This window comes from Psittacula echo (genome assembly GCF_963264785.1).
Source record: "Psittacula echo genome assembly, chromosome: 10".
Classification (NCBI taxonomy): Eukaryota; Metazoa; Chordata; class Aves; order Psittaciformes; family Psittacidae; genus Psittacula; species Psittacula echo.
Window position 1 is genome coordinate 5,802,493 of NC_137741.1, and position 25,960 is coordinate 5,828,452.

Genomic DNA, 25,960 nt, shown 5'->3' on the forward strand with positions numbered 1-25,960 from the left:
CAGTAGAACAGAGTTCAGTGGATCCTGAGAGAATTCCATTTTGACGTAACCCAGTGATAGTTCTTGAACTTAAAAATGTGGCTAAATAGCAGTTAACCAAGAGGCACGTGTTTCATTACCTGCAGTGAGGACAGGGTTACATGGCTTAACTTTGAGGTGGTTCTTCTTCTTCCAGCATTCTCTTCCACCAAGTGCCTATGCCACAGTTAAGGCCTACTCAAATTTTGATGCTGACCGGGATGCTGCAGCCTTGGAAACGGCCATCAAGACCAAAGGTAAGGAATGTGGGCTGTGGCTTTGATTCTGCTTGTAAGGTAGAATGCTGGCTTGGGGAGGGGGAAAATTAAATTAGAAAAGAAAAAGGTGCTATGTCTCCTGAGCAACATTTCAATATCCTTACTGGAGGGTACCTATTTTAGGAGGTGTTGGATTTTTCAGACCTCACAGATGAAATCTTGACCGAGTTAGATTTTGAACTCTGTAAACACGTGCTTTAAGCATACTTTTGAAGTTTATAGCTAAGAATTGTTGAGGTTATCACTGATGAAAATGTCCACTTTCTTCTCTTGACTCATCAGTACTTCAAATTCTACTACTTTTCTGCCACTGAGAATGAAGTGTCAGCTTCTGTAGCAGATCTGGGACCAAGCTCTGAATAATGGATTTCTACTGGATTATTGGATTGGGCATTTTTTTCTTCCTTTCAGCTCTCCAGGGAGCTGCATAGGAGTGGTTTGAACATTTTTCTCCCAGTTTTTGAACTGAATATTTACGTATCTTGTGTTAATTTGGGTCCGAGAAAGTCCTAGAAATAACGTTATCTAGTTTCTAAAATGATTTTGCAGTATTTCAGGGGCAGGGCAATGTGAGAGCTCTCTGCTTCTCTGAACCAGGCTCTCAGGTAGGCTTTCATCTCTTTATATCGGTGCCAGGATCCATCACTTCCACTGACTGGTAGGAAACCATAATGGAGCCGGGCAGAGGTGGAGCTGCACATTAAAACCTGGAATACCGAAACAATTAGGAGTACCTGGAGTATGAACTACAACTCTGGAGTAATTCCTTGGTGGTATTCCCAGGGCAGTGATCCTCTGTCCTAGTCCTGCTCTGGAACAAAGAAGGGGTGTGCCGCGCTTCCCAGACTTCCTCCAGGCTAGAGAAGCAAGGCTGGGTATAGCTGGAACTGCCAAGTCTTTTGCCTACATGTCAGGAGAGGGAGAAATTTAACAGCCAAATGGTTTCTCATGAGGAAGAAATGCAGTCTTCCATCAGTGCCAACAAAGCACATGTTTGACTTGCCATGAAATGTAAAATATTGCTCCTCCCTAACTCTTCCTTTCACAAGATTTCTTAATTGGAGAAATCCCTTGTCTGCTCATCACAGTAGGTTCAGTTCTGGTTTTGAATCATCATATGGTTTGCTTCTATTGTCAAAAATCCTCTTGCAAGAGAGAGGTAAATGTCATCGTGTTTGGCAGAAGACGCTTTGTGTGCATGTAGAGTTTTGTCTAGGCTTAATAATCTTTTACAGCTCTGATTATAGGGCAAATCCAAATGTGTCAAATAGACCTTCAGACTTTCAGGGCAGGTACCAGCTTACACATTTGAACACTCAATTAATGCAAAAGGAAGTTGCAGTATCGTAGGCAGTAGAAAAGCTTTTCCAGTCAGGAAAGTCAAGGTCATGTTGGGTTTTTCCTTTCTTCCAGCAAAGACAAGAGTTTGCTGAGTTTGGTTTTAAGAGACATGGAAACATTTTGTTAGAAAGATGATTCCCGACTCTCTGAACAAATAATAAGGAAACTTTTTCATGGACCTGCATGTCTATAGGATTGAGCTTCTCTCTGTTTATTAGCTTGTTCTAGGGGAGCTTTTTTGGGAAGGTGGCTTCAGAAGGGAGAATCTCTTCATGGTTTTAATACTGAGTCCTTACCATAAAGACTTTCTCAAAGCAAGTATTCCTGGGGGAAATAAAGAACCAGAGTGTTAGGATCCTTCTTCCAGGTGGTGTTTCCTTGGACTTCAAGTGCTTCGTTACAGGATATTTTGATTTGGTAATACAGAAAATCTGTTAAAACGTGAACTCTCTAAAGTACATGTGGGTTTTGAAAAGTTACCATCTAATGAATTCTCCAGCTGTTTCTCAGTAATGCAGACCCCCTGAGGCAGAGTCCTCAATCTCGCTGTTGGTGATGGCATATGAAATGGGTGAAACTTTTTACTGGCTAAACAATAGCTGCATATTTGTTTCAGGGCAAAGATCTGGACTATACTGTTTGACTGTTCTGCTCTATGTAATACTGAATAGTCTAATATTCATTCACGTTCTGCAGATTGATTCCTCAGAGGTCGGACATCTTTTATGTACTGTGGGATCTGTGGGAAATACTGTGATGTGTTTACTGGGGCTTAGATCTGTTTGCAAAAACTATACTGCACAAATACATTGCCCAGCCCTTCGTTGGGCTTTATGTGGAGTTGGGTTAAATGCAGGGGGTATATGTATATCCAACAGTCTAGACAGGCTGTTCATGCAGATGTGCAAAAGTGGCTCTAGATGATACAAAACAGGTTTGTAGTTAGCAGTAGTTCAAACTAGAGTTTGCCTAATGCAGATAACTTGTTGCAGTTCTGGTTTGTTGCTTTTGTAATAAATGTCATTGCTATGCCTGCTTAATTTTTATGCTATTTAGTGTTTCTGTGATGACTTCATCTAGTGCCTTAGTGTGTCTTTTGTAAATGTTGGCTTTTTGCTGTATAGGACAAGAGGCTGCTTTATTTCTGTATAATGCTCCATTGTGCCCTGTATATAGATTAGCTCAAGTATAGGAGCCTAAATAGAAGAAATTAACTAGAAGAGTACTAACAAAGCATATGTTTGGTTTCCTTTTAATTCTTTGTAGGAAAGAAAACTGCTGAAGTGTTTCTTTTCTGTTTCAGAGTTATTTGCTAGCATTGAGACTTTGTACGTCTCAATTTGTTAAATAATTCTGTTGTCAGACTAGGTTATGAATAGTTCATTACTTGCAACCTAAACTGCAACTTTTTACTGAGATCTCATGATATACCATTTTATTCCATGACTAGCAGAATTCAGACATAGATTTGTTGTAGGAAAGTGCTTAGAAACTCATCTATAATAAATTGATTGTACCCAGAAATTGGTAAAACAATGACAAGGTGTAAAGATTTATTTCATTGTTTATATAGGGTATCTAACATGCCTGTACCTTTTAACAGGGTTTTTACTGTTGTGAAATGAAAGTTCAGAGGAAATCTGCTGGCATGCTGCTAGGGGAGGATAGTGCCTGAAACCCACCATACTGCATCAGCCACATATTCAGAGTATTAATAGTATCAGTAAAGAAATACCTCATTGCAACATGGGTTGGGTTTGGTGAAATCTCGCTGAGCAAAACACAGCTGAAACTGTTTTTATTTTATCTAACTTTTTCCCTTTGACTCCACTAGGATCTGGGGTTTATCCAAGGAAAATAAGACACTGCAGATTATGAGCTCAGTCAGGTAGTCCTAGGACTGTGTTGGCACCAGATGCACAATGGTGTTGGTGTCTCACAAGGGCTAAAATCGCATACATCTCATACTAATAATTTGAGGTGAGCTACAATTCCGTTTCATACACACATGTAGATTATTGATCTCTGGAGTACCTAGGTGCTGTTAGGACAGAAATGGCTTCTGGTATTCTGTCTTTGAAGTTGAAATGTCAGAAAAGAGGCTTCTAATAGATCAGCTGAATGAATGCATGCCAGCTCTTGCAAAATGAAAGTATGTTATTTCTGCTCCCACCTTGAAAGCAAAGTGGCTGTCCATATCAGATGCTTTGTTCAGAACAATGCTGGTGCTGTTGTTTGGGCCCATGGAGATTCAAGTACAGTGTCTTTAACCCAAAACAAGTGGCAACTCTAACTGATCACTTTGGCCATGTTCATTTCATCTTCTTTTGCTGACTGAGCCACAGAAGTGTGATCTTACCAGAGCAACAGATTGACTCTTTTAGAATTTTCCTGCATTTAAAAAAAAAATAAAAATAATAAAAAGAAGAGAGCCACAACATCGAATTTCTCTTTGCCCATTGACAGAAAGGCACTGGTAAAATCTGCGCAGCCAGAATCAATTTGGAAATGAACTTTTGTTTCACTACCCTGAAACTTCCAGAGATTTTAGTGAACAGCAAAGAAAACTGTATGAGCTGCTCTCCTGCTCCACCCCAGCTCAGCAGATGTGAGTCAGCATCCTGTCCATGCAGGGTGATTCCCAAGTGTGAAGTGCAAGTACAAGTTTTCCACTAAATGCCAGAGCAGTGAGTTAACTTCATATTTCCTTCCACAGAGCATATGAATAAGAAACTTGGACACAGTCATTTGTGGGCTTCTATCTTTTCACAATTGTGATAAAGCTTGAAAATGTAATTTGCCTTTTTTGAATGCCAAGAATGGTTTAAATTCAGAATTTCTTAAAAAGCTCAAGACATTGGCTTATGCTGTGGCTCTGCAATGGCTGAAAGGCCCCGTGTGTGTGTGTCTGTTTCTGGACTGTGAGAATTCGTTTTCTTTTATAAAATGGGAACACTTTAAAATGTGCAGGAGTAGGTTATGACCAAAATGTGCAGTCAGCCTGTTTTCAGCCCCAAATTTGTAACTAAGACGTATGGTGCCTTTTGACTTCTGCAGGCCAGAAGAATGTGAAGGCAGAGCAGTGATTTAGGTCTGCCTCAGCATGAGCTAAGGACATGAGGCTATCAAGTACAATATTGCATTGTGAAAAACGTGAAGAAGGTTTCAGAGAACATACTACTATAAAGAGCACAGTAACAAGACAGCTTTTTTAACTCTGTCATACATCTTTGTAGGTGTGGATGAGGTCACCATCATCAACATCCTGACAAACCGCAGCAATGAGCAGAGGCAGGATATTGCTTTTGCCTATCAGAGGAGAACCAAAAAGGTAACAAAATATGAAGAAATACCAAGTGTTCCATATTCTTCTTGTGGACAGTTAGATTTTTTTCAGGGCTGTCATGTTTCACCATTAACTAGATGCAAACTGGAGATGAGTATTATTTGGTTTATCTTTTTGCTGAAATTAAGGGATCGTTTACTTTGTCCATGATCCCACAGTTTAGGACTGGTGGGACTCTCAAATTTGTTGAGTGTGCACAACTCGTACCGAAGTCTGACTGAAATACCACCGCCATGAATCAGGGTGGGTGACATAGCCAGCCACAGGATTCCCTAGTGAAGTATGTTAAACAGTAGCAAAAAGCCATTGACATGAAATACCTCAGTTTGAAGAAAAAGCTGAAAGGGGGATGACTTAGGGGATTGAATTTTTTGTTTGATTGCTTTGTTGCTGTCAGGACAACTCAGCATAAGGAAGTATTCTGTTTCTATCCACAGAGCTAGCTTAAGTAAGGAAAAACTGCAGCTAGCTGTGCTACAAACTCTGCAGATGTGGAACAAAGTGAGTTTGAACCATCGCTAGGTGCTCTCCTGTCAGAAATACCTTGGGTGCTGAGAGAGATGGAGAGAAATCTGCAAACCTGCAGAGTTCTGAATAATGAGTCTTGCTATCTGGAAGGCAAGAGCTGTTCTCTTCAGAAGTGTTGAGAAACTTACTATAATTGAAGTTTTGTGCCCATGAAAAAGACGAAATTCGTGTAGAGTTAGGATTGTGACGAATGTATCTCTTTCAGGTTTTCCAGACCCCAAATGGTAGTCCTCCAATAGCAGCCCAGAGTGCTCATCTGAACACAAATGTAAATCTAGAGTTAAATTTGGGAATTTCGCCAGCTTTTATGTGTTGCTGATAGAGGCACATGCAGAAGCACGCACAAGTTGGACACATGCATGTGTGCACATGTCTGCACCCAGTGGTCACAGCCTGCGAGCACTGGATATGTTGTGCACAGGAGTGTTCCCTGGTAGTGACATGTATCACTTGAAGCTTTACTAAAGGTTTTGCATGACCACACAAATGCACAGTCAGCAAAAGCTGCAGCTTTTTTTCATCTGTTTCTTTCTCACGTTTTAGTTTGCTGCAACCCAAGAGCAAACTGAATTTATAGAGTTTATCAAGTGCCAAAGAATAAAACTGACTATAGAAACAATGGAATTTGCAGTAGAAACCACCTAGTGAAAAACAAGTGAACAGCAGGAGATGGGGAAGTGAGATACAAGAAGACATGTAGGTATAACTTCATGGTTTCCTTTGGCAGCAGGTTGTGCAGGTTTCTTTGGTGATGTGCTGTATTGTACAGGGCTGCTCGGTTTGTGTCTTGCAGGATTTCTTAGTGGATCATAATAGTTCTTAAAAGTCACAGATCTACTTCTGTGTTCATTGCTTTGAGCTGAGCTGTGTCTAGTGGAAACTGTCTTGAGGAAGGGTGTTTGTTCTCTGCAGTCATTCCCCATCACTAGTGTTAATGGAGCTACCAGTGAATATTGGAGCTGCAAGAACTTCTCTCAGCTAATTGGAATTCATGGCATTGTACTGAAATTTATTAGAGGCATAGGGTGGTTTTGGTGTTTCAGCTGGTGACTAAAGAACCTGTTTTCACATAAATGATGTCTGCAAAACTGAGTTATTGTACTAAAATGTTTCTTAGACTAAAACAGCTAGATGCCCCAAACTCCCATTTATTATCCTGGTCAATCCACGCAGTAGGTGCATACAGTATTAGCATATGTTAATTAGCATCCTGGATTAAAATAGGTGACTGGAAAGGGAACTAAGTGCCTTGGCTCCTTATCGATCTGGTACCAACTTCTCTGAGGTCAGTTTCTGTACCCCCTTTTCACCTGCCCATCAAGTTCACACATTGAAATGCAGCAGTTCCCTTCTATAGATTTAAATTCAGTTTAGGAAATACATTCATGGCTGTGAACCCCAGACCTGATCCCAGGGATTTCAACTTTGTAACTACACCACAACGAAGCTGATAATCAGCTTTATTGAAGTTGCATCTGAAACCCGTAAAAGAGGGCATGCCTCTGACTTAATTTGCTACAAATCTGCATGCGTCCTGTGAAGTGAACGTACCTGCCTGTTTCATTCTCTAGGATTGACTGGCAATTAACAATAGAGACTTTGACTATGCTCTTCTGGTAGTTTCCTTGAAGACAGGGATAATTTTTCTGTGCTTATGGACAGTTTTTTCTCTTCAGCTGTTTGAGAACTGGGCCTATACAGTGGAATAACTGTGCGGTCAGTTTTCCGATGTCTCAGCTAGTAAAGGGCTGGGATAATTGGAAAAACACAAATGGTACAGTGCTACTGGGAAAACTATGGGAGTGTGGTGGAGAAACACTTACCACAGGGAATTGGACTGGGATCCATCTGTGCTTGTTAGCTCCAACAAAGTGTCAGTGCTTCAGGACTGGAGTGGAGCTGTTTGGCTGTGTCTGCACCGTGCTTCCCAGCACTTTGTCAGCCACCAGTGGATTTCTTCCTTTTTACAAAGGATGAGAAAAGATTCCTTTGCCCTAATTTCTTTCTTAGGCTTTCACGAAAGAAAAGCTCTTTATGTTCTTTTTCCTTGTCAGTTGGGTAAGAAACAGTGTTGCAGGCTTGGAGACTTCAAGCACTGCAGGCTCAATTCTCTGGAGATGAGAAGTGAGCTTTAATTTTTTTCTTCCATCATCCCTCCTTTTTTACAGGAACTTTCTGCAGCCCTCAAGTCTGCTCTGTCAGGTCATTTGGAAGCAGTGATCTTGGGCTTGCTGAAGACACCAGCTCAGTATGATGCCTCTGAATTGAAAGCTTCCATGAAGGTAAATGAGTTTTGACATTTAAGTATGTGTTAATTCAAGAATGAATAGGGACTTCATAGCCAAGACCACAGTTTTCTAACATATTCATTGTTTAAGTTTTTTATAAGTACTATAGCTTAAGTATCCAGCTGCAAGGCATCCAAAATGAGACAAATTCTGAAGCTGTGTGATTTTTGAACTGTTAGTTAAAGCCTCTCCCTAAGGAAAAGACCAAAATTCTTCAGGTCAGGAATAACTGACAGACTGTTCTGGCTGGTTGCTGCTTTGCTGACTGCACTTAAAACCAGTAAATACAGGTTCAGAGCACAAAAAGGTCGTTAAGAGAACAGCTGTTAGCTGAAGCCATTAAATCCTCTGCTAGCATTTTTAAGCTTAAACACTAGTTTCCAGTTACTGGGTCCTATCACTGATCTTGAAAGAACATCCTGTACCAGACCTGCCTCTGTGTAGAATAGGAGGAGGAGGATGGGGCAACAAAAGCAGATTTTAGAGAAACAGCGCAGCAGTGACTTGCTGTGTTCAGTCTCCTACAACCACAGGCAAGCATGAAAGAGATTGTGTTTAGAAATGTCTACGCTGCAGGGCACTGAAAGACAACTTCGAGGGATGCTCGTGCCAAGGCATTTGCCTTTCTTGGCAAACTAAAGTTTGGGAATTTGGGTTGACAGTCATCACTTAAATTCTGAATGTTCTTGATCAGTTTTGGTTTGTTTGGTTTTTTTTTTTTTGTTAAGCTTTGGGGTTTGTTTTGATTTGTTTTTTAATAATTAAAAACCAACGATTAAAATATGCCTGAAATCCAGACCACCACAAAACCCCAATGAATTGATTTCTCCAGACTAAGAAAAAAACCAAACAAGCAATGAAATCCACCCCCCCAAAAGAAAGCAAAACAAAAACCAACACCCCAAAAAACCTTAAATCCCCAAATCCAAAACTTTAGCCCAGTATGGAGCTGGTAACTCTTCAATTCTGGGCCAAATCCCTTCTTTGAGTAATCAGATGCTGCCCTCTTGTGGTGTAAATAGAGGATATCTGTCATTTGCTCTCTTGTTTTGGGGGATTTGGGGGTTTTTTGTTGTTTTAATGTCTTACATCTGACCATACATACTTGATACATAGCGCAACATAAGCTATGACATGGAAATCAAAGTTCAGTAAAGGAAGGTTGACATTGAGGAGTTAATTATATTTCTGGTACACATTCTTGTGAAATACTCAAGTATTTGGAAAATCTTTAAAAAGATTCCGAGTACTTTCCAAGAGAATGGTTTTTCACATAATTATCTCCATTTTCCATGTGTGAAAGACTGCAGCATTGGAAGTGTTCCCAAGATGTTATTCAGTACACCATGCCCGTATTTGTACATTCATTTTCTAACACCTGTATTGCTCTTCAAACAGTAGTAATGCAGCTTAGTTCCAAGTACTGATTCTTCATTGACCTTGATCACAAAAGTGGCTTTGAAATACTTTTCAAATCATTCCATTCGTTCAGGAAAACATAAAATCTGAATATTTAGTTATGATTCAGTGTGATACTGAATGCATTTTTATTTCTTAATATAGCCAGTAGTAATGCTGTTTCATCTGTGTGCATGGTGAAGTGTGTGGAAAATATGGACAATTCAAGAGGGGATATTTATTAGCTAGAGATTCAGAACCTGCTTAAATCTTTGCTGATTTGGAGACAAGGCCATGGCTAATGATGGTGTCATCCTTGGCTTTCCATTTATTATGGAGGACTTGAATGAACCAAGGTGGAAAAGAGAAGCAGGGGAAGAACAAGTTGATTGCTGCCCATTTGCATGCTAATAATTGGATTTGTTTTCTGTCCACTTAGAGCACAGGAAGAAATCACACTCGGGCTGTGCTAAGTAGATCTCATCCAGTTACACTGATGGGGAGGAAACTGAGTGTTACAGACACAACAAATGCATATTGCCCAGAGAAAATATCTACAGGATTTCTAACCTATTGGAATAGTATTTTGCAACTAAAAATGTTCCATGTGGGGTTTCTCGGGTACAGTTAGCAAAAAATATCCCTGAATGGTTGTGAAACTGTTAGACTGGGAGAAAAGAGATGTCTGTAAAATACTTTTAACCATTCAAATACATCTGTTCATTTCTAGCACTTAACCGAATTATGTATGTGTTGCAGGGCCTGGGAACTGATGAAGACACTCTAATTGAAATCATCTGCTCAAGAACAAATCAGGAGCTTAGTGAAATTATCAGAGTCTACAGGGAAAGTAAGTTTACTTTGAAAGGTTCAGTGGACTATGTTCTTTCACTGAGTTACTGGGATAAGTTCCTCTCAATATGAATGTGGTTATTAGAGTCACACAACATCTCCTTTGGTTCTCTGGCAGTTGGACGTAAGATACAATTTTCTACTGAGGTCCTGGATATTTGTGTGATTTATTTAGTTTCATCTTGTTGCTTGATAGCAAACATTTACTACTCACAAGTTGTGTCTAAAGGAGTTTTTTGCAAGCTACATGCATTTTGTGCATAGTGACAGAATTAATGAGTTTAGATTTATGGATTCTAGGATCAATTACGTATTAAGAACTTGAATTTGAAATCTACTGAAGCATGCTTGTAAGTTTATTTGGTAGACCTGCCAGAAAAGACATGAAATAAAACTTCATAAAAGCATATATTCTGTTTTTCAACTTTCTAAAGCATGTTATCTGATTGAAGCTGTGATTCTTAGTTTGTTACAAGTATATATATGAATTTTCATTTAATATTCCTTATATTTTTGTATTAGTCATTCTGGTTGGGTTTATGACCATTCAGTAGCGCAGATGTCCACTGCCTGTTTATTTCCCTGGGCTTCAGAGCTGAGCTTCACCAGAAATAGATGGAAATGTAGAAAATTGCTGCTTGCTAATGCTTAGTAATTGTCAAGCAGTTGTGGAGGTGCTGGCTGAGTCAAAAAGGACAAGCCAAGCCAACGCAGTCTTAATGGCTGGTATTGAAAAAGAATATGTACCAGCAAAGAGGATGTTGTTGCTATAAATTAGGTTGCTGTTGAAAATGAAAATGTGATTTTGTAGCAATACAGAGTATAACCACTTGGAAAGCAATTAAAATGTTTAGACACCAGACCAGAATCTCACACAGCATTCCTTTGGTTTGTCGTAACAGCTTTTGTGTTTTGCATAAAACTTGTAATTGCAATTGTCCAGTCATAAATCCAGGAGTTTGACATCCATTTATCAAACAAGCAAATGTTCACTGATATCTAAGAATGATCTAACAGAATATTGAGCTTAAAATAATATTCTCATCCTCTTAATAGTCCCAAGCTTTCCTGTCATCCTTCAGTGGCTTCGATGGCATGGGAACTTTCAGCAGTGTTAGTTTTGTGCTATGCAGGCATGTCTTTGCATTGTCTTCCACATGTAACTTAGATTGTAGCTGGTTTATGTGCATAAAATACAGTAATTGGCAGCTGTTGTTCTTGTAAAGAAGTATTTGTAGGACACCATTTGTTTTAATTTTGTTTGTTTGCTTTCTAGTGTACAAGACAGAACTGGAAAAGGACATTATATCAGACACATCTGGTGACTTCCGCAAGCTAATGGTTGCCCTGGCCAAGGTAGGTCTCTTCATATTTTTCCACTTTTCCTAATGGTAGCTGACTGATGGCTGCCAGCAGAACAATTGGGTTTGATTAACTCTCCAATTTCCTTGTGTATTCACTGTTCTTTTCGGGAAAAAAAATATTCAAATGTTGAAGGGCAAAGTATTTTGACAGAAATGCAGCATTCATAGCAGCAGCATAATGGGATGGGGCATATTGTTACTCGTTTAGCAAATTCAGATTCAAAAAATCAAAGAGAAAAGAATGTGTATATAGCAAACTGCTTACTGCCTGTTAAACCTCTTCTAAATACTGCTATCCTTGTTTGAAGGGCAAAAGATGTGAAGATAACTCTGTCATTGATTATGAACTGATTGACCAGGATGCGAGGGTAAGTGCTGGTAATGACCATTAGGTGTCTGAAGTTAATATGTAGCTTTTGGGGACACTGAAAGTAAAAACACTCTGGGAGTGAGAAGCATTTATAAAAGTAGTTGTGTGTATTTCAGATTGTCTTGCACAGTAATGTTTGTATGCTGTCAAGATATCAGTCACTTGCAACCCTGACACCTTCAGTTACCAGTTTTCACAGGCTACTGACTTGCTAGTACCTATACAGATGCTTGCTGTATAGGCATATTGAGCATGTTGAGAGAGAGAGCACGTTTAACAAAAGAAACACATACACTGTGAAGACTGGTTGCAACCAAGTAATTGTGTAAGATTGAGAGAGGTATCATTTAACGTAGTTAAAGGCTGTAGATGTTTTTTATTCATCTGTATCTGTCAAGAGCAGTACTGCTGAGGTAAACAGAGCTAAATACAGAGTATAACTCTGTAGACAGAGGTAAATGCAAAGTCATTAGTCTTAGTTTCAGATCAAATCCATTGATCCTATCCTGGTGATCTACTCAACCATATGCCCTTTTGTGTTTCTCCCACTGACACAGTTCTAATAGTGCTTGTTTCCAATAGGGAATTGTATAAATTTGCAGTGGCTTCTTGTGGAACTCCTGATATCCATGATTTGCTTTTCATTCTAACCACAGGAGCTCTATGATGCTGGTGTGAAGAGAAAGGGAACTGATGTCCCCAAGTGGATCAACATTATGACTGAAAGAAGTATCCCCCACCTGCAGAAAGGTACTGTTCAAGAGACAGATTATTTTTTTTCCCTATAAGAGAAAGTTATATTTTGTCCCAGATAAGATTGAAATGAGTGTGAGGAGCATGCCTAAAACATAGGCGATCTCATAAGCCTTAATTCATGTCCAAGCTGTTAATTTCTTTTCAAAACACATTTCTGTGGAACTGTTAATGTCACAGTTTGTGTAGAGCTCTTTTTTACACAGGTGTAACAATGCTCAATTATATGTCATGAACACTGAGAACAAAACCATGACAAATCTAGAAAACATGGTTGCAGGAGACCTTGAGAAGTCCTTTAGCTTCTTCCTCTGGCCTAGGATAGCTTCACTGTATCATGGTTTTAAATCTGTCAGTGAAGACTCTCAAAAGCAGCTCTGATATTGCTGTAAGAAGCTGATGGAAAAGCCATTTGAAGACTATTCAGGGCCTAAATGTTGTTTTGAAACAACAACATTTTGTTGTTTCAAAAATACTAGTACAGGATTAAGATGGTGTTATACCATGGAGGTGTTCAAGGAAAACAAAAAGGCTATAGCATGGGAACTTAACTGTCAGCTGCCAAACTTGAGGCCGTACTTCAGATAGAGGTCTCAGAAGGACTTGGACAGATAGTTTTTAATCATGTGTCTCTGCAGTGCTGTCTCTGGTTCTGATTTGAGTGGTTACTTATGGTTCTTTGTCTGGTGTTGATTTCACCCGTTTTCTTTCTTGTCATAGTGTTTGAGAGATACAAGAGCTACAGCCCATATGATATGTTGGAGAGCATCAAGAAGGAGGTTAAGGGTGACTTGGAGAATGCTTTCCTTAATCTTGGTGAGTTACCCTGAAGTAAAGACTAGCTTTAGATAGGATCTTTTCAGTGCTTTTGCAGTGTATCATGATAAGGATAGGGCCCACCTTCCTCTGTGTTGCTGAATGAGAAATAAACTGGACATGCTGACATTATTGGATTCACTAGTGTATTTTAGGATATTAGAGGTATTCAGAAGTAGTGTATTTTTGCACTCTGCAAAATACAAATCTTGCTTTCCAGATGAAAATACAAATACCTGTGTCTTCTGATCTGTTGTTAGTTCCACTTTGTTTGATACAGAGGCATAATGTTTCGCAAAACAAATTGAAAGGTTGGAACTGTGGCTGGCACATCAAGTATTCAATACAGACATAGGCTGGAGAGAGAATTGTGTGTGTGTGTGTGTGTGTGAGAGAGAAAGAGGAGAAGATGGGTGGTGAAGGATGCTAGAGGCTATTATTTTATTAGCTGATTTGACACTGAATTGTTTGAAATGGGAAGGCAAAGTGTAAGGCTGGTACTGTGGCATGAGATGATGACTAGGATGTCACCAGTTTAAGAGGAAAATTCCAGTTCAGACTAAGGGTGAACTGAGAGCTCTGTAATGCAAATGGAGAATAAACAGAGCTCAGCCTTGAAAGGGAGACTTCTTATGGATTAGCATACAAGGAGTGTTTTCAGAAAAGAGGTTGCTTATAGAAGTGGAAGAATGAATTGTGTGTGTGGAGGAGGGCTAAGCATTCTGAAACGATACTAGCCATGAAGAGAAATACTTTCTCAGATTGTAAGCATTTGTGGCTCAATCACAAGCTTGGCCAAACAACTTCTAAGTAACAGCTCAGGTAAAAACAGTTCCTTTATGTTTCCTTTTGGAGAAGCTTTTGCTGAAAACCTTATTTTGAGTATTTATGTCTTTCAAAATGGCACCAAGATTCTGCTACTCTGTGTATGGGCAGGATATTTAACTATTCTTATCTCTCTCTTCAGTCCAGTGCATTCAGAACAAGCAGCTGTACTTTGCGGACAGACTGTATGATTCTATGAAGGTAGGGAAGACTGTTCTTTCTTTCTACTAATTTTATTTTTCTTATATTGTTTCACTGAATTTTGATTCCTTGGGCACTTTTATTCATATGATCTGACTGGTATGTGAATAAATTAACAATGAGTTGGTTTTGTTCAAAAGCATTAACAGTTACAAGCTTAGACTATCTATTCATATGCACCTGGTACAGGGAAGTATAGGAAGGGGTCTCATAATAATGGTCTATATTAGATCATTTGATTGTAATTAGCAAAGGTACACATCTTTTGCAGGTAACCAAGAACTGATAGCTGAGAAAGCTGTTTATTGAAGTGCCCAAATAAGACTCTAAATTTGCCTCAAAACATTTCCTCAAGAAAAGGGTGGAAAGAGAGGCACCTGCTGACAGGCACTGGGCAATACCAGGAAGATCTCCTGGTGAACCAAAACTGCTGCTTACAGTCTAACTAACTAGATTTGTGACTGGAAGTTGGTCAAACACTGCTGATGAGAAAGGTATGCTCATGCTCCAATTCCTGCTTCAGAATGGTGACCTTAGAAGATTTAAGTCATTGCATCTTCTATGCTACATCTCAGTTGTCTGTAGTTTGTTGTTTTACCGCTAGGTACAGTGGCCTTCTATGCATTTCAGCTATTACATCTCTAAATGAGTGTCTGCTTGTAGGGCAAGGGAACCCGTGACAAGGTTCTGATCAGGATTATGGTCTCCCGCTGTGAGGTTGACATGCTGAAAATTAAGAGTGAATTCAAGAGGAAATATGGAAAATCTCTCTATTATTTCATCCAGGTAAGTTTTTTCAGCTTTCGTTTTATATCAGTTGTATGGATCTTTGCAGCAGTCCTCACTGGATTCATTGTACCGTTAGAATTCATGGGAGGTGTTGTAGAGGCTGTAGTGAGAGCATTAAGTTGTTATCTATGCATTATTGAAAAACCCACCTTTAACTTTGCAGTCTACAGCTGGTACAACTCCTGGCAGCCACCTGACAGGATAGGCTTTGTGCCTATGCATTAGGAAGGGAAATTCTGTTCACCTGTCCTCCCTTCAGACCCAAAGAAAAGAAAAACCAGAATTGCTCTGTGATTGCTGAATGAAAATACAGCATCCAAATTGCTGCTCCCTTTCTTTCATTTCACTGCCCAAGGAGTAGGCTTTTTAGCTAGAGTGATTTTTGTTCATTTCTGTAATAGGGCAGGAGCTATAAGTGCTAAGTTTTATTAACTTGGGGAACAGGTAAAGATTTTGTGCATCTGTTTAAAAACTAGTCTTTTCCTCACTGTCACAACAGAATATGGTACATGAATCCTTGTATATTCAACTTCATAAATTGAGTCAAAATCTTAAGCCAGGACCTTTTCCTGAAGACATCAATTTTAGATTATAAACAGATTTTCAAAATTGTGAACTTGATGTATGATTTTTGCAATTGTGAGTGAAAAGGAACAGACTCAAGTCCTTCAGCTTTCCTATGTTGTGTTACATTTTTCATACCAAAATTTCTCTCCCTTCTTGGCCTTGCATTTGGATTTCAAGAATGATAAAAAATTCACACATAAATCAAACTCAGTATAGATAGTCTCCTCCAGCCTGATACAGCTTCCACTGCAAAACCAGTCTGTCTCACAGGCTTGGAATACAATGCATATACTTTTTTATTTTGTGACTGTTTCCTCATCTGTATTTTGTATTCTTTCTTCCGTTGCTTTACAGCAAGACACAAAAGGGGATTATCAGAGGGCACTGCTGAACCTGTGTGGTGGAGAGGACTGAAAACCGTGATGGAAGAAGCCCAATTCCAGAGACATGCCTTTTTTTTGATCTTCATTTTGCTGTAATCGTAAAGACAATGACTTGCCTAGCTAACCTTGACTTGTGTTTGTATCTGCACCAACCCCTGCTGTAGTATGCTTGCCGATGCTGTGAGCACTTCCCTCAGCAGCAGTGCTCTGGTTGGCTCTGCCAAGCTTCCTAACAGCGTGCAGCCCAGCTAACCTTCCACAGATAAATGAGGTTACAAGCGCTTGTGAAAGACTCTGTCTGTCTGTGCGATGTTTCTAATAAAACATAAATAAAACTGGAGTTTGACTTTAATAATACGGGTGTCTTTCACACATTTAATTTGAAAACCGTGTGAACTGATGTATATTTAGCCTTCACCGTTCATTTTATGTGTTGTTTTTTTTCCTCCCAGTGTTCACTACTTGTGGGTGAAGCCTCAAAGCCCTTCCCATGTTTAATGATTCAGTTTCGGAGCAGAAGCAAAACCATTCTCTTGATTTATTTTTTTCTCACTAGAACCTGAGCCCAGCTTTCTCTGTCTGTGTGCGAGGGGAGAATAGTTTTGAATCCCTTACAAACATTTGAAGCAATCTGTCTGAAACCGAAGCGCTTCCTTCACAAGCCGCGGCGCTGCGGCCTGCAGCCTGACTCTGTCAGACCGGGCCGGAAAGTGAGGAGCAGGCAGCGAGGGGCGCTGCTGCTCTCAGGAGGGCTCTTGCCGCCGCCTCGCAGCTGAGGGCCGGTGCGGGGCCGGGGCTGGCCTCGATACTAAGGTGGGGCGGCGGCCGTGCCCTCCGGAAGGCGCTGGGCGGTAGTGGCCGCTCCAGTCAGCTCGCACTGGGGTGCCGTGCACAGCGCTACGAGTCGTCGCTGAGCGGGTGCCGTCGCTTGCCGTGCCCCTACAGCCGTGCCGGGCGCTCAGGGCTCCTGTTCCCCTGGGCGGTGACAGGTATTGCAGTCTTTAGTTGTGGCGGCCGTGAACTCATCCGGTAGAATGAGCTTTTGTTGTCTTTCTGTAGCGTTATCTCCTATTCCTGTACGAAAGTCACAGTCAAATGTGAGGAAAAAGGCGCAAAGAGCAAAGCTTTTTCCCGAACTGCGGGTGTTGGGTTTGTTGCCTCAGGTGTGAGGGCTGAGGGGAGCAGCCATCTTGGTGCAGGGCGCTCCTCAGGTTCTTGTGCGTTCCACACGCTGCCGAGCACAAAGGCCTTGAGTACAACTGTAACATAAACGTTAAATAATTATCATAGGACTAAATAATTGCCTCCTTTCCCAGTTTTTGCCTCTTTGGAAATATAGAACTGCAAGTGTCAGCTGTTTTCCCTCAGGGATTACCTGATTTGTCACCTTGTCTCAAAGGCTCATCTACTCCTCAGAAGTAATTGTGAGACTTTTTAAATCAACTGTTCAGAAAGGATATGAGGAACACACAGCAGCCTGTTTTGTGCTGTTAAAAGTGTGAGAGATCATGTTGAAATACCATTGGCTGTACACCACAAAGAATATTTGGTGTAAAGCCACTGCAGTTAATAAAATATTGGTAACTTAAATGCACAAATGAAACTATTTTTCATGAGCAGCTACAATTTAATGCCTGATGGAGCAGTGTCATTCACACCTGTTTACAAAATGTCTCTCTATCTAGATTTGTACGTTTTAAAACTATTGCTGAGGTAGCAAATCACTCTTTGAATCTAATTAGGTAAGTCATCTCTATAAATGTTGCTTGCTCAAATGTGGCCCTATAAAAGAAATCAAACGGCAGGCATTTTTCCAGTCAGTGGAATGAACAACTAGAATTTGATGGCTACCATGCTCTGCCTCAGTGCTACAGGGTGTTCAGAATTGCAGGCAGTCTTTCTTTGGGAGAAAGGTAGTGTTAAATAAACCGGCATGATTTCAAAAAGGCCAGCACCATTTTTGCTGATTGTAGACTAGAAAGCACATCAGTCTCCTGTGAGATCAAACTTTCTAGGATATAATTAAAGTTGTTTGGTAGTGATGGTAATTATTTCTTAAAACAACTACTGGCTTACTGATATTCCAGATAGGAACAAACTTGCAAGCTCTGCTGTTGATCTGTTTGGTTGCAGGCTTGCTAATATGCAAGGTCCATAGACTGTCCGTAGAGATGTATTGCAAAAATCAAGTTTCCAGGACTTTGTCAGGAATACCTTGAGGAATGGTGGCTGGCAGTGTTGCAGGGTTTTACTAATAATTCCTTACCTGGCAAGTTGAACATGATTTAAAAATATATAAATTCAGACTTTGAGTTGCTGATGATGCAGATGATACCTTCGGAAGAACAGAAAACAAAAATAAAATATGCCTCTCCAGATCTTTGCTGTCCCAAGAATGTGGGAAGAAAGGGTCCAATTTAATTATGTTCTTTTTTCAGGTCAGATCTTGATTTAGTTTATTGTGTTTGCTTTTGGAGTTCCTATTCCAATAACCCATGCAACAACAGAAAGTTTTGCTTTGGTACTTTACACTTTGTTAGCAGTTTCTGTGACTGTCCCAAATCACACAACAAATAGTTGTAGGGTTTAATTGGAGTGGTACTAGCCTCTTATCAAGCCTGCTGTGTAACACAGACATTGGAGTATAGGGCTAAGGAAGTGTACTTTTGGGCAAGTATCAACTTAAACACCTCCTAAGAAAGTAATGATGTTTCAAGCATGGCTGTAGGTGGTTTCCTTCATGTAGTTTCTGGTCATATACATAAGGGTGACTTTTACTGATCCTACAGAATTCCCTTCCTCAGATTTCAGAGAGATTTGTGTCAGCAATTAAGATAGTCACTGGATGTGTGCCAGTGTGAAACAGCTATCAGACCTATATTAGGCTGTGCTAGCTCGTTGGTGCAGAAATCCTTATTTCTGCAGTTTGTGACTACATTTGCACAGCATCTAAACATTTTATAAAAACAAGCAGTTTATTGTTGCAGGGCATTAATAAGGAGTAAATGCAAGATGCTTTACAAGTAAAAAGACTTAGAATGGCTTAACTGAAATAAATGCTAGTGCAGTCAAGCCAATGTTTACATCCTGGTAAAAGAAAAGGTTCCTTGCAGGTAACAGCTTTCTTTAAGAGCTTTTTTTTAAAGTAGGTATCATTTTGCTTCTAAAATGGGCTATGCTTGCTCACTGAACACTGCTATGGCTATCTGTAGAGATTGTTGCTCAAGTATAATTTTTTTTCACTTCAGTGAGGGTGGTAAGCTTTTCAGAGTAACCAGGCAGAAAAGCAGATTTTGGGTTTGGTTGGGGTGGTGGGGTGTCTTTCTATTTCTATCAGGTTCCTTCTAGGAAAAGATAACTATATATGAATAATAACTTTGGAACCAAACATTTCTGTTTGCAAGGTTCTTTGGGGCATGATGCGTTAAGAAACGAGTAACTTAGTCTGAAATTGCAACTCACGTTATTCGAGTCCTGCCGGTGGTGGTACTTTTGGTGTACTGTCAGCAACTGCTCGCGAGAGGGAGCTCAGAGCAAGCTTCAAGTATTCCTGCAGTCAAAACAAAACAAAAAAATCCTAATATATGTCCCTATATATTATGAACTCTGCTCTCTCCAAACATTTACATTCCCTGACTAAGCCTTCATGTCAAAAATTGAGTTTCATCTTCCAGTATTTTTTCTGTATCTAGAAATTGGCTATGTTCTCTGGGATACTTAACCAAATTTTATAATTGCTCTCTTTTAGGCATAGGCAACCCATATGATTTCTTATATTCTAATCATGTTATGAATTTTAAGAACAGAAAGATTTTCTATAAATAACGTTTCAAAGAGTGGATCAGTAATGACAATAACTGTAAAGGAATTTTCTCCCCTTTCTTTAACAGGAAGTGGGTTTGATCTTGAAATTATCGCTGCTTCCTGACTTAAAACAGGTACTTATTCTTATTTTCTCTGTAGAAAATTAAGTACATCACCATATCTTTTGATATATTCATACTAGCACTTTAGAATTTAATTGCAATTGCACACTCTTTGCATTTTCACTGTCTTTACTAATAATAAAATACATGTGCCATTAAAGTAGCTTTTCAAAAGGAGATATTTCTATTTATTCATGTGTCTTCCTTCTCACTCTGATGTGTTCACAACGAGGAATGTTTTAAAAATTTTAATACAGAAAGAATTTGTTCAGTTATGTGAGGTGACTTTGTTTATGCTCAGCTTATGCGTTTTTAGTGTCTTATGAAAAGAAGGTATTAATTAGTCCTGTTTAATGCTTAATAGAAGAAAAAATCTATCTTACTGTTTAAGAAGGCTGATTGGAAGGAATATACGCACGTATGTTAACTGTGGAACAAAGGATATTGCTTGTGAATTGCTGAATTGTTGAATAGCTGCTAAGTAATTTGGCCAGTATTCTTCTTGCCTCTGCTAAATGTCCTTATCTGGCTGATTTATACCTTAGTATTTTCAGGTAATAGTTTACTTGTAAGGTGAAAACAAGCTTCAAGACTTGTGGATGCTATTTCTAAGCATACACAGAACTTACCTGAAAATCTGCTTTTATTATTATTATTGAAAGAATACTCATTAAATCCATTTTATCACTTATGAATAGAAATCAGGATGAATTATCTGATCCAAAATGGCCATGGTATGAAATGTTGAATTTATTAAATATTTTGAAATTATGTTCCATGAAAGAGAGGTTTATTGAAAGCAGCTTTAGTACAATTTGGTTTTAAAATAAATGCAACAAAAATAATATTTCTAAAATATTTTAAATTTATGAAGCAGTAAAGATGGTTAAATATTTTGGAAAAAATATTTTTACAAGATTTTGTAATTAAACCCCTTAAATGAGTATCGCTTTTTAGGTTTTCTGTGATGATATATAAATTGAATTTTGTTTCTGAGATGGTACTGCAATTAACTTACTACAAATACAGGAACAATTGTGTACTTAAATACATCAATAAAGCAACAGTTGGCATTGTACAATAAATACATTAATAATAGAAGATACAAATTCTTTCTCACTTCTATTTTTTTCTGCCCCTTAAAAAAATAAGTGGTGTTAAGAGCTCTTTAGGTGTGTTTTAGTTTTACTGTGAATTCTTAGGTCTGAATTTCCTTCCTTATGTAGGAAGGTTTTTCCTGTAAGTAGGAAAGCGGAAAACAGATTGTACTGTGTAGTGGTGCTGGACTATGACTACATCATACTGCTGTTATTGCAAATAATGGATTACAGGAAGATTTTATTTTCTGATCTCTTGCAAATTTGTGTATTGCAAATATACTCAACATTTCATGGCTTTAATAGTTTGGTTTTAAACCATTTATATTAAAGGATCTTATTCAGTAAATCTTTGTGGTAAACGAAGATGAGAAGAGGCTGATGTAAGTTATAATTACAACTGGGACAAGGGAAGACTGGGGTGGTTTTTTTGCCTTTTTCATAATGGAGAAAGTCTTCCTAAAGAACTCCTTATTTTCTGATTGCATTCAGGCCTCACACACTACATGCTTGATGCTTTAGATGAGACAATTTTCCTCATTTTTCTGTTCTTCTTCTGTCTTTGGCTAATTTATTTTACCTTGAGAGAACAGGGTTGGCCAGTCAGTTCAAAACCTGCCTGCATTTGAGCTGTGTTAGTTTGTGTGTGTGATGTAGGGGGAAATAAAAACCTAAGAAGACTTTAAAGACTAGTAAAAAAAGAAGACTAATAAAAATCTAAGAAGACTTTTCCAGTTATTTCCTCCCTCCACCATTTATTGCCATACACAGAAGACAGGATTGTGGATGGAAATCAGAAGTGCAGTTATTTCAGCAAAAAAGCAGCTGTATCTGTGATCCGTGGTGATGGTAATGCAGTGTTTTAAAACAAGTAATTGGAACTGGGAAGGAGCTAAAAAGCTCAAAATAATGAACTTCAGTAAGGTAACTGTGAACTGACAACGTATTCAGAGGCTGAATCAAGTACAGGGTGAGTCAAGCTCAGACTCAGCAGCACAGAACCTGGGAAAGGAAGCTTCAGTCTACTTTTCTGTCTTTTTTGTTTTAATGAATATTGCTGCATAGATTTTGGATTAGTGCAGGTCGTAGCTCAGAAAACAAACCTGACATTAGATGAATAAGCTGTAGCGATGCTTCTCTTGGTTCTGTGTGTAAAAAATATATTTTGAAAGGACATGAAGTGGGTAAGTAGCAGGTAATTCACACATACAGATTGGTTTGCTCTGATTAAATATTAAGGAAGAAGGGAATGTTGTGTGTAATTTATCAAATAAAACCCATGAGATGAGAAAGTAATACTGTTTCCCTGGTATGATATGTCTCAAAATCTGTAAGGGCTTGCCTGAAATGTCAAAGTAAGTGAAATGTTTAGCTTGAGTCTGGAGTCATATATGAATTCAGCTCTGTATCGTCAGTCTTCAGTACAGAGTATTAGGCACCCCAGTGTCTCTGAAGATCTAGACCTGTCATTTTTAGCAATGGGAATTAGGTGTCTACATGCCTTTCAGTGTCTGAGTCTCGTGTTGTATGACTGCTTCCTATTTCCAGGTATTTACCAGATTTTGAAGGGTTGCGGGCTCTTCAGCCAGGACAGTGCTTCATTGACCTTGTTGAGTTTCTCTTAAATAGAGCAGATACTGGGTATGCAGATGTCCTGGCTGTTTGATCCCGGATTTTCTTTGTCTCTTAACGTAAGCTTCATCATCACATATTCTCAAGCCGCTAGAAAATGTCATTGTTTTAGAAAAAATAATAACTGAAAAGATCATATGAGTCATCACCAATTATAATAGATATGAATAGGATTGTGAAAATGCTCTTGATTCAGGATTAATACGGTAGTTAATGTGGTTTATAAGTATAGCCTTCCTCTTCTCCTCCCAGACAGGATGTTAGCCAACATTTCATATATTTTCCTGGTATAGTCATGACTGCATGTTTGCAAACAGTCTTACTAAGGTATTATGTTCTCTAATTAGTCAGGCAACAGTTTGGACTCATTTGTTAGAAGAAAAAAAGAAACACTGCATGGGACAGAATTATCTGGTTGTGGTTACCCTGTGGTTCTTCATCTATTGTGTGACATCCGACTCATTTAGGTCATTTAGCCTATCTATCTGTGCCTCAGTTTCCCTTTACATTAGAGATTAATTTCTTCTTTTAAAATAATAATCATAATAAAAAATCTTACGTAATTCTTGATATAGCAAACCTCCTACAACAGGTTATGAGCTGTTTTCATTAATACTTGCAGTTCCCAAGTTCAGTTCTTCAGGAGCGGTGATTGTGTTTCAGCTCAAATGATGCCTGGGAAATATGTTTTGAAGCTTTGATTCAATTTTCATAGCTTGTGTATCTGAGTTTATTTTCCCAAGTGGGCATATACTTTCACAGTTGTCTGAGCTGTAGGTCTTGGTCTTGCACTGCACTAGACAAATGAATCTCTGAAAACAAGGGACCAGTGTGTGAGGTGAGAAGCAATATACACTGCTTCATGGAATGAACAGAACAGTTGGGGATTGAGTGAACCATTCAGACTGAAATGTGTGGAGCATGTTTGTGCTGTGAGAGAAGAACTGTGCTGACTGTCCTACACTGTCTGTCCTGAGAGTGCTCTTTGTCATATTTTCAGTATTTTGGGAGTCTGCTGATCAGTGGTTCTGAGTGGGATTTTTTTCCGTATCAAGTTCAAACCGACTGCATGCTCTGCCATTTATCCAAGATCAGTGGACCATAAAATGCATATGGTTTTTCAGGCCCATTTTCCATACACATACAGTCCAGGTAACTGGAGTACTTAGCTTTGCTTGTCTGCTCCCTTCCTGATCCTTCTGAAGTCATTTCATCTCTGTTCTTTCTTCTAATTTTACCCTCAACTCATGTGGAATAAAAAATAGGACAAGCCTTGAGCCTTGGTCTAAAGCTCAGGGCAGTGAGCTAAGAAGGCTGATACTGATTTTGATATTTGTGAATATTCAAAAAGGCGAGGGAAGGAATTTTACTTTCCACAGTAAATGCTATACTGAATCATTGGAAAAGAGCTCAGCTTTGTATTAGTGTATAGGTTTGCCATTAAATCATTAAGAGGGTCATTAGACTGATTCAAATTTAGTGTCAGATTTTCCAGATGGGCTTTCTTGGTATTAGTGGCGCTAGTGCATTCTGAGTGAATTGCAGGAAGAACGCCAGGATAGCTGCTGCTGCTGCAGCCTCTGCTGGGCTCAACTTGGAATTTATTGTCATTTAGTGGCAGTATTGGTGAGAACATAACCTTTTGTAATGTTTAATGTTTTATTGGCTATAAAAGATAAAATATAGAGTAAAGAGAAGTAAAATAGTATTTTGTTAGGTCAGGAGCTAGATTTATGCTTCTACTTACTGATAGATTAATCAGTGGGTCATAAAGATCAGACCGCCTGCCTCCTAGCTCTTCCTTTTTTTTTATGTGTGTATTCAACAACCCGTTCTTTGTGATAGTTAGGCCCATGGGAGCTTACCAAAACACCAGGCCCCTTTTGTCCAAAGGTATTAAATTAGCTGTTTAGATCAAGAAGAATGTAGTGGATGCTTCTGTTTCAGACATTAAGCAGTTGAGATAGGACTAAATAGACTCGGATGCTTGACATGTGCAAATGGAGCACTTGCTCACAAGGGACACTCAGCTGCGTTGGGAGCTAATTCAGCACACAAAAACTAGGCATTAAATAAATTGTGCATTAACATTTGGTGGGGAGTAATAAGCAAAGAAATCTCAACTCTTCATCTTAAGAGGAGTGCTAGAGCATGTTTCACACTGTTTCACAATATGTCTAGTGTGCTGTTATTCAAATAGATTAATAGTGAGAATAGCGTTTGAAGGCTTCTCTGAAAAACGGCAACAGATTGAGATTTTTCATTAGATTGATAATCCCTGTCCTGTGATGAAATTGATAAAGTCTCATGATCAGTCTTAGAAGAAGGTAAGACTGAGTGGCACCATGAGGGAATTCTCTTTGGTAAAGCAGGGTGCTCTGGCAAGAGAGTATGAGTCACAGTGTCATTGTCTGGCTGATACAGAATATTTCATACTCAGTAGAGATGACAGAGAGCAGGTGCTTTTTTTTGGTTTTTCCAGTAAGAACAGACTGAGGTGGGCTTGTGGCTGTTGAGTTACTGTAAGAACTTTGGTAATTCCATTAGTGCCTTTTGGAAGGGGCTGCTCAGGACACATGATGTTTTGTTGAATTAAGACTTCATTCCCAATTGTCCTCTTAAACCAGCTCTCTCAGAGGGTAGAATTAATCCCAAAGATTTATTCCAAATAATTTGGTAAAGCCTGCAAGAAAATACTAGTGTCAGTAATGCCTAGCGTAGACACCGTTTGGTATCAGTGTTACGCATTTTGTTGATTATATGAAATTTGCAAGAACTGTGAACCTACTTTTCCTTTTGGAACAAGGGGTTCAGCTTTGCTTCTGATCAGTTTTCCCGTTTTCCTTTTTCTGCATAGCCCCTTCTTTCTACCCCTAAGTGGGAAAACAAAAAAACCCGCCCTCTCTCCCCCTGAAAAATGCCTCATGTGGTGCAATTAGAGACATGAAGTGAGAAAGCCTGGAACGTGTATCATTCTTTCCATATGTATGTGGTAGTGCATTCTTACATTTCCAGGAATACAGAAAGATATCTTTTTTTACAGGTCTTATACTCCTGCTTACCTGCACTGAAATAATCCCTTTAAAGAAAAAGATGAAATCCTTCTAGTAGCAGGGTGGTACTGGTTGTGCACCTTGTGCTAAATCCTTTATGCTCCAAAGGAGAGTCTAAATGTGCTCTCTAGTATA

At 39.1% G+C, this 25,960-nt stretch overlaps 1 protein-coding gene across 1 annotated transcript in view; it reads left to right on the forward strand.

Moving 5' to 3' along the window:
- LOC308225381 (little elongation complex subunit 2-like) overlaps positions 1-16,435 on the forward strand; it is a gene marked incomplete at its 5' end in the record, with an annotated part of 64,239 nt that extends 47,804 nt beyond the window's left edge. The window contains 11 exon segments of the mRNA XM_080626237.1: positions 176-275; positions 4,874-4,968; positions 7,680-7,793; positions 9,957-10,047; positions 11,326-11,405; positions 11,722-11,781; positions 12,440-12,533; positions 13,257-13,352; positions 14,320-14,378; positions 15,042-15,164; positions 16,089-16,435. Coding sequence (XP_080482363.1) covers positions 176-275; positions 4,874-4,968; positions 7,680-7,793; positions 9,957-10,047; positions 11,326-11,405; positions 11,722-11,781; positions 12,440-12,533; positions 13,257-13,352; positions 14,320-14,378; positions 15,042-15,164; positions 16,089-16,148 — 972 coding nt within the window. The 3' untranslated portion in view covers positions 16,149-16,435.
- Positions 16,436-25,960: the final 9,525 nt, after the last annotated feature.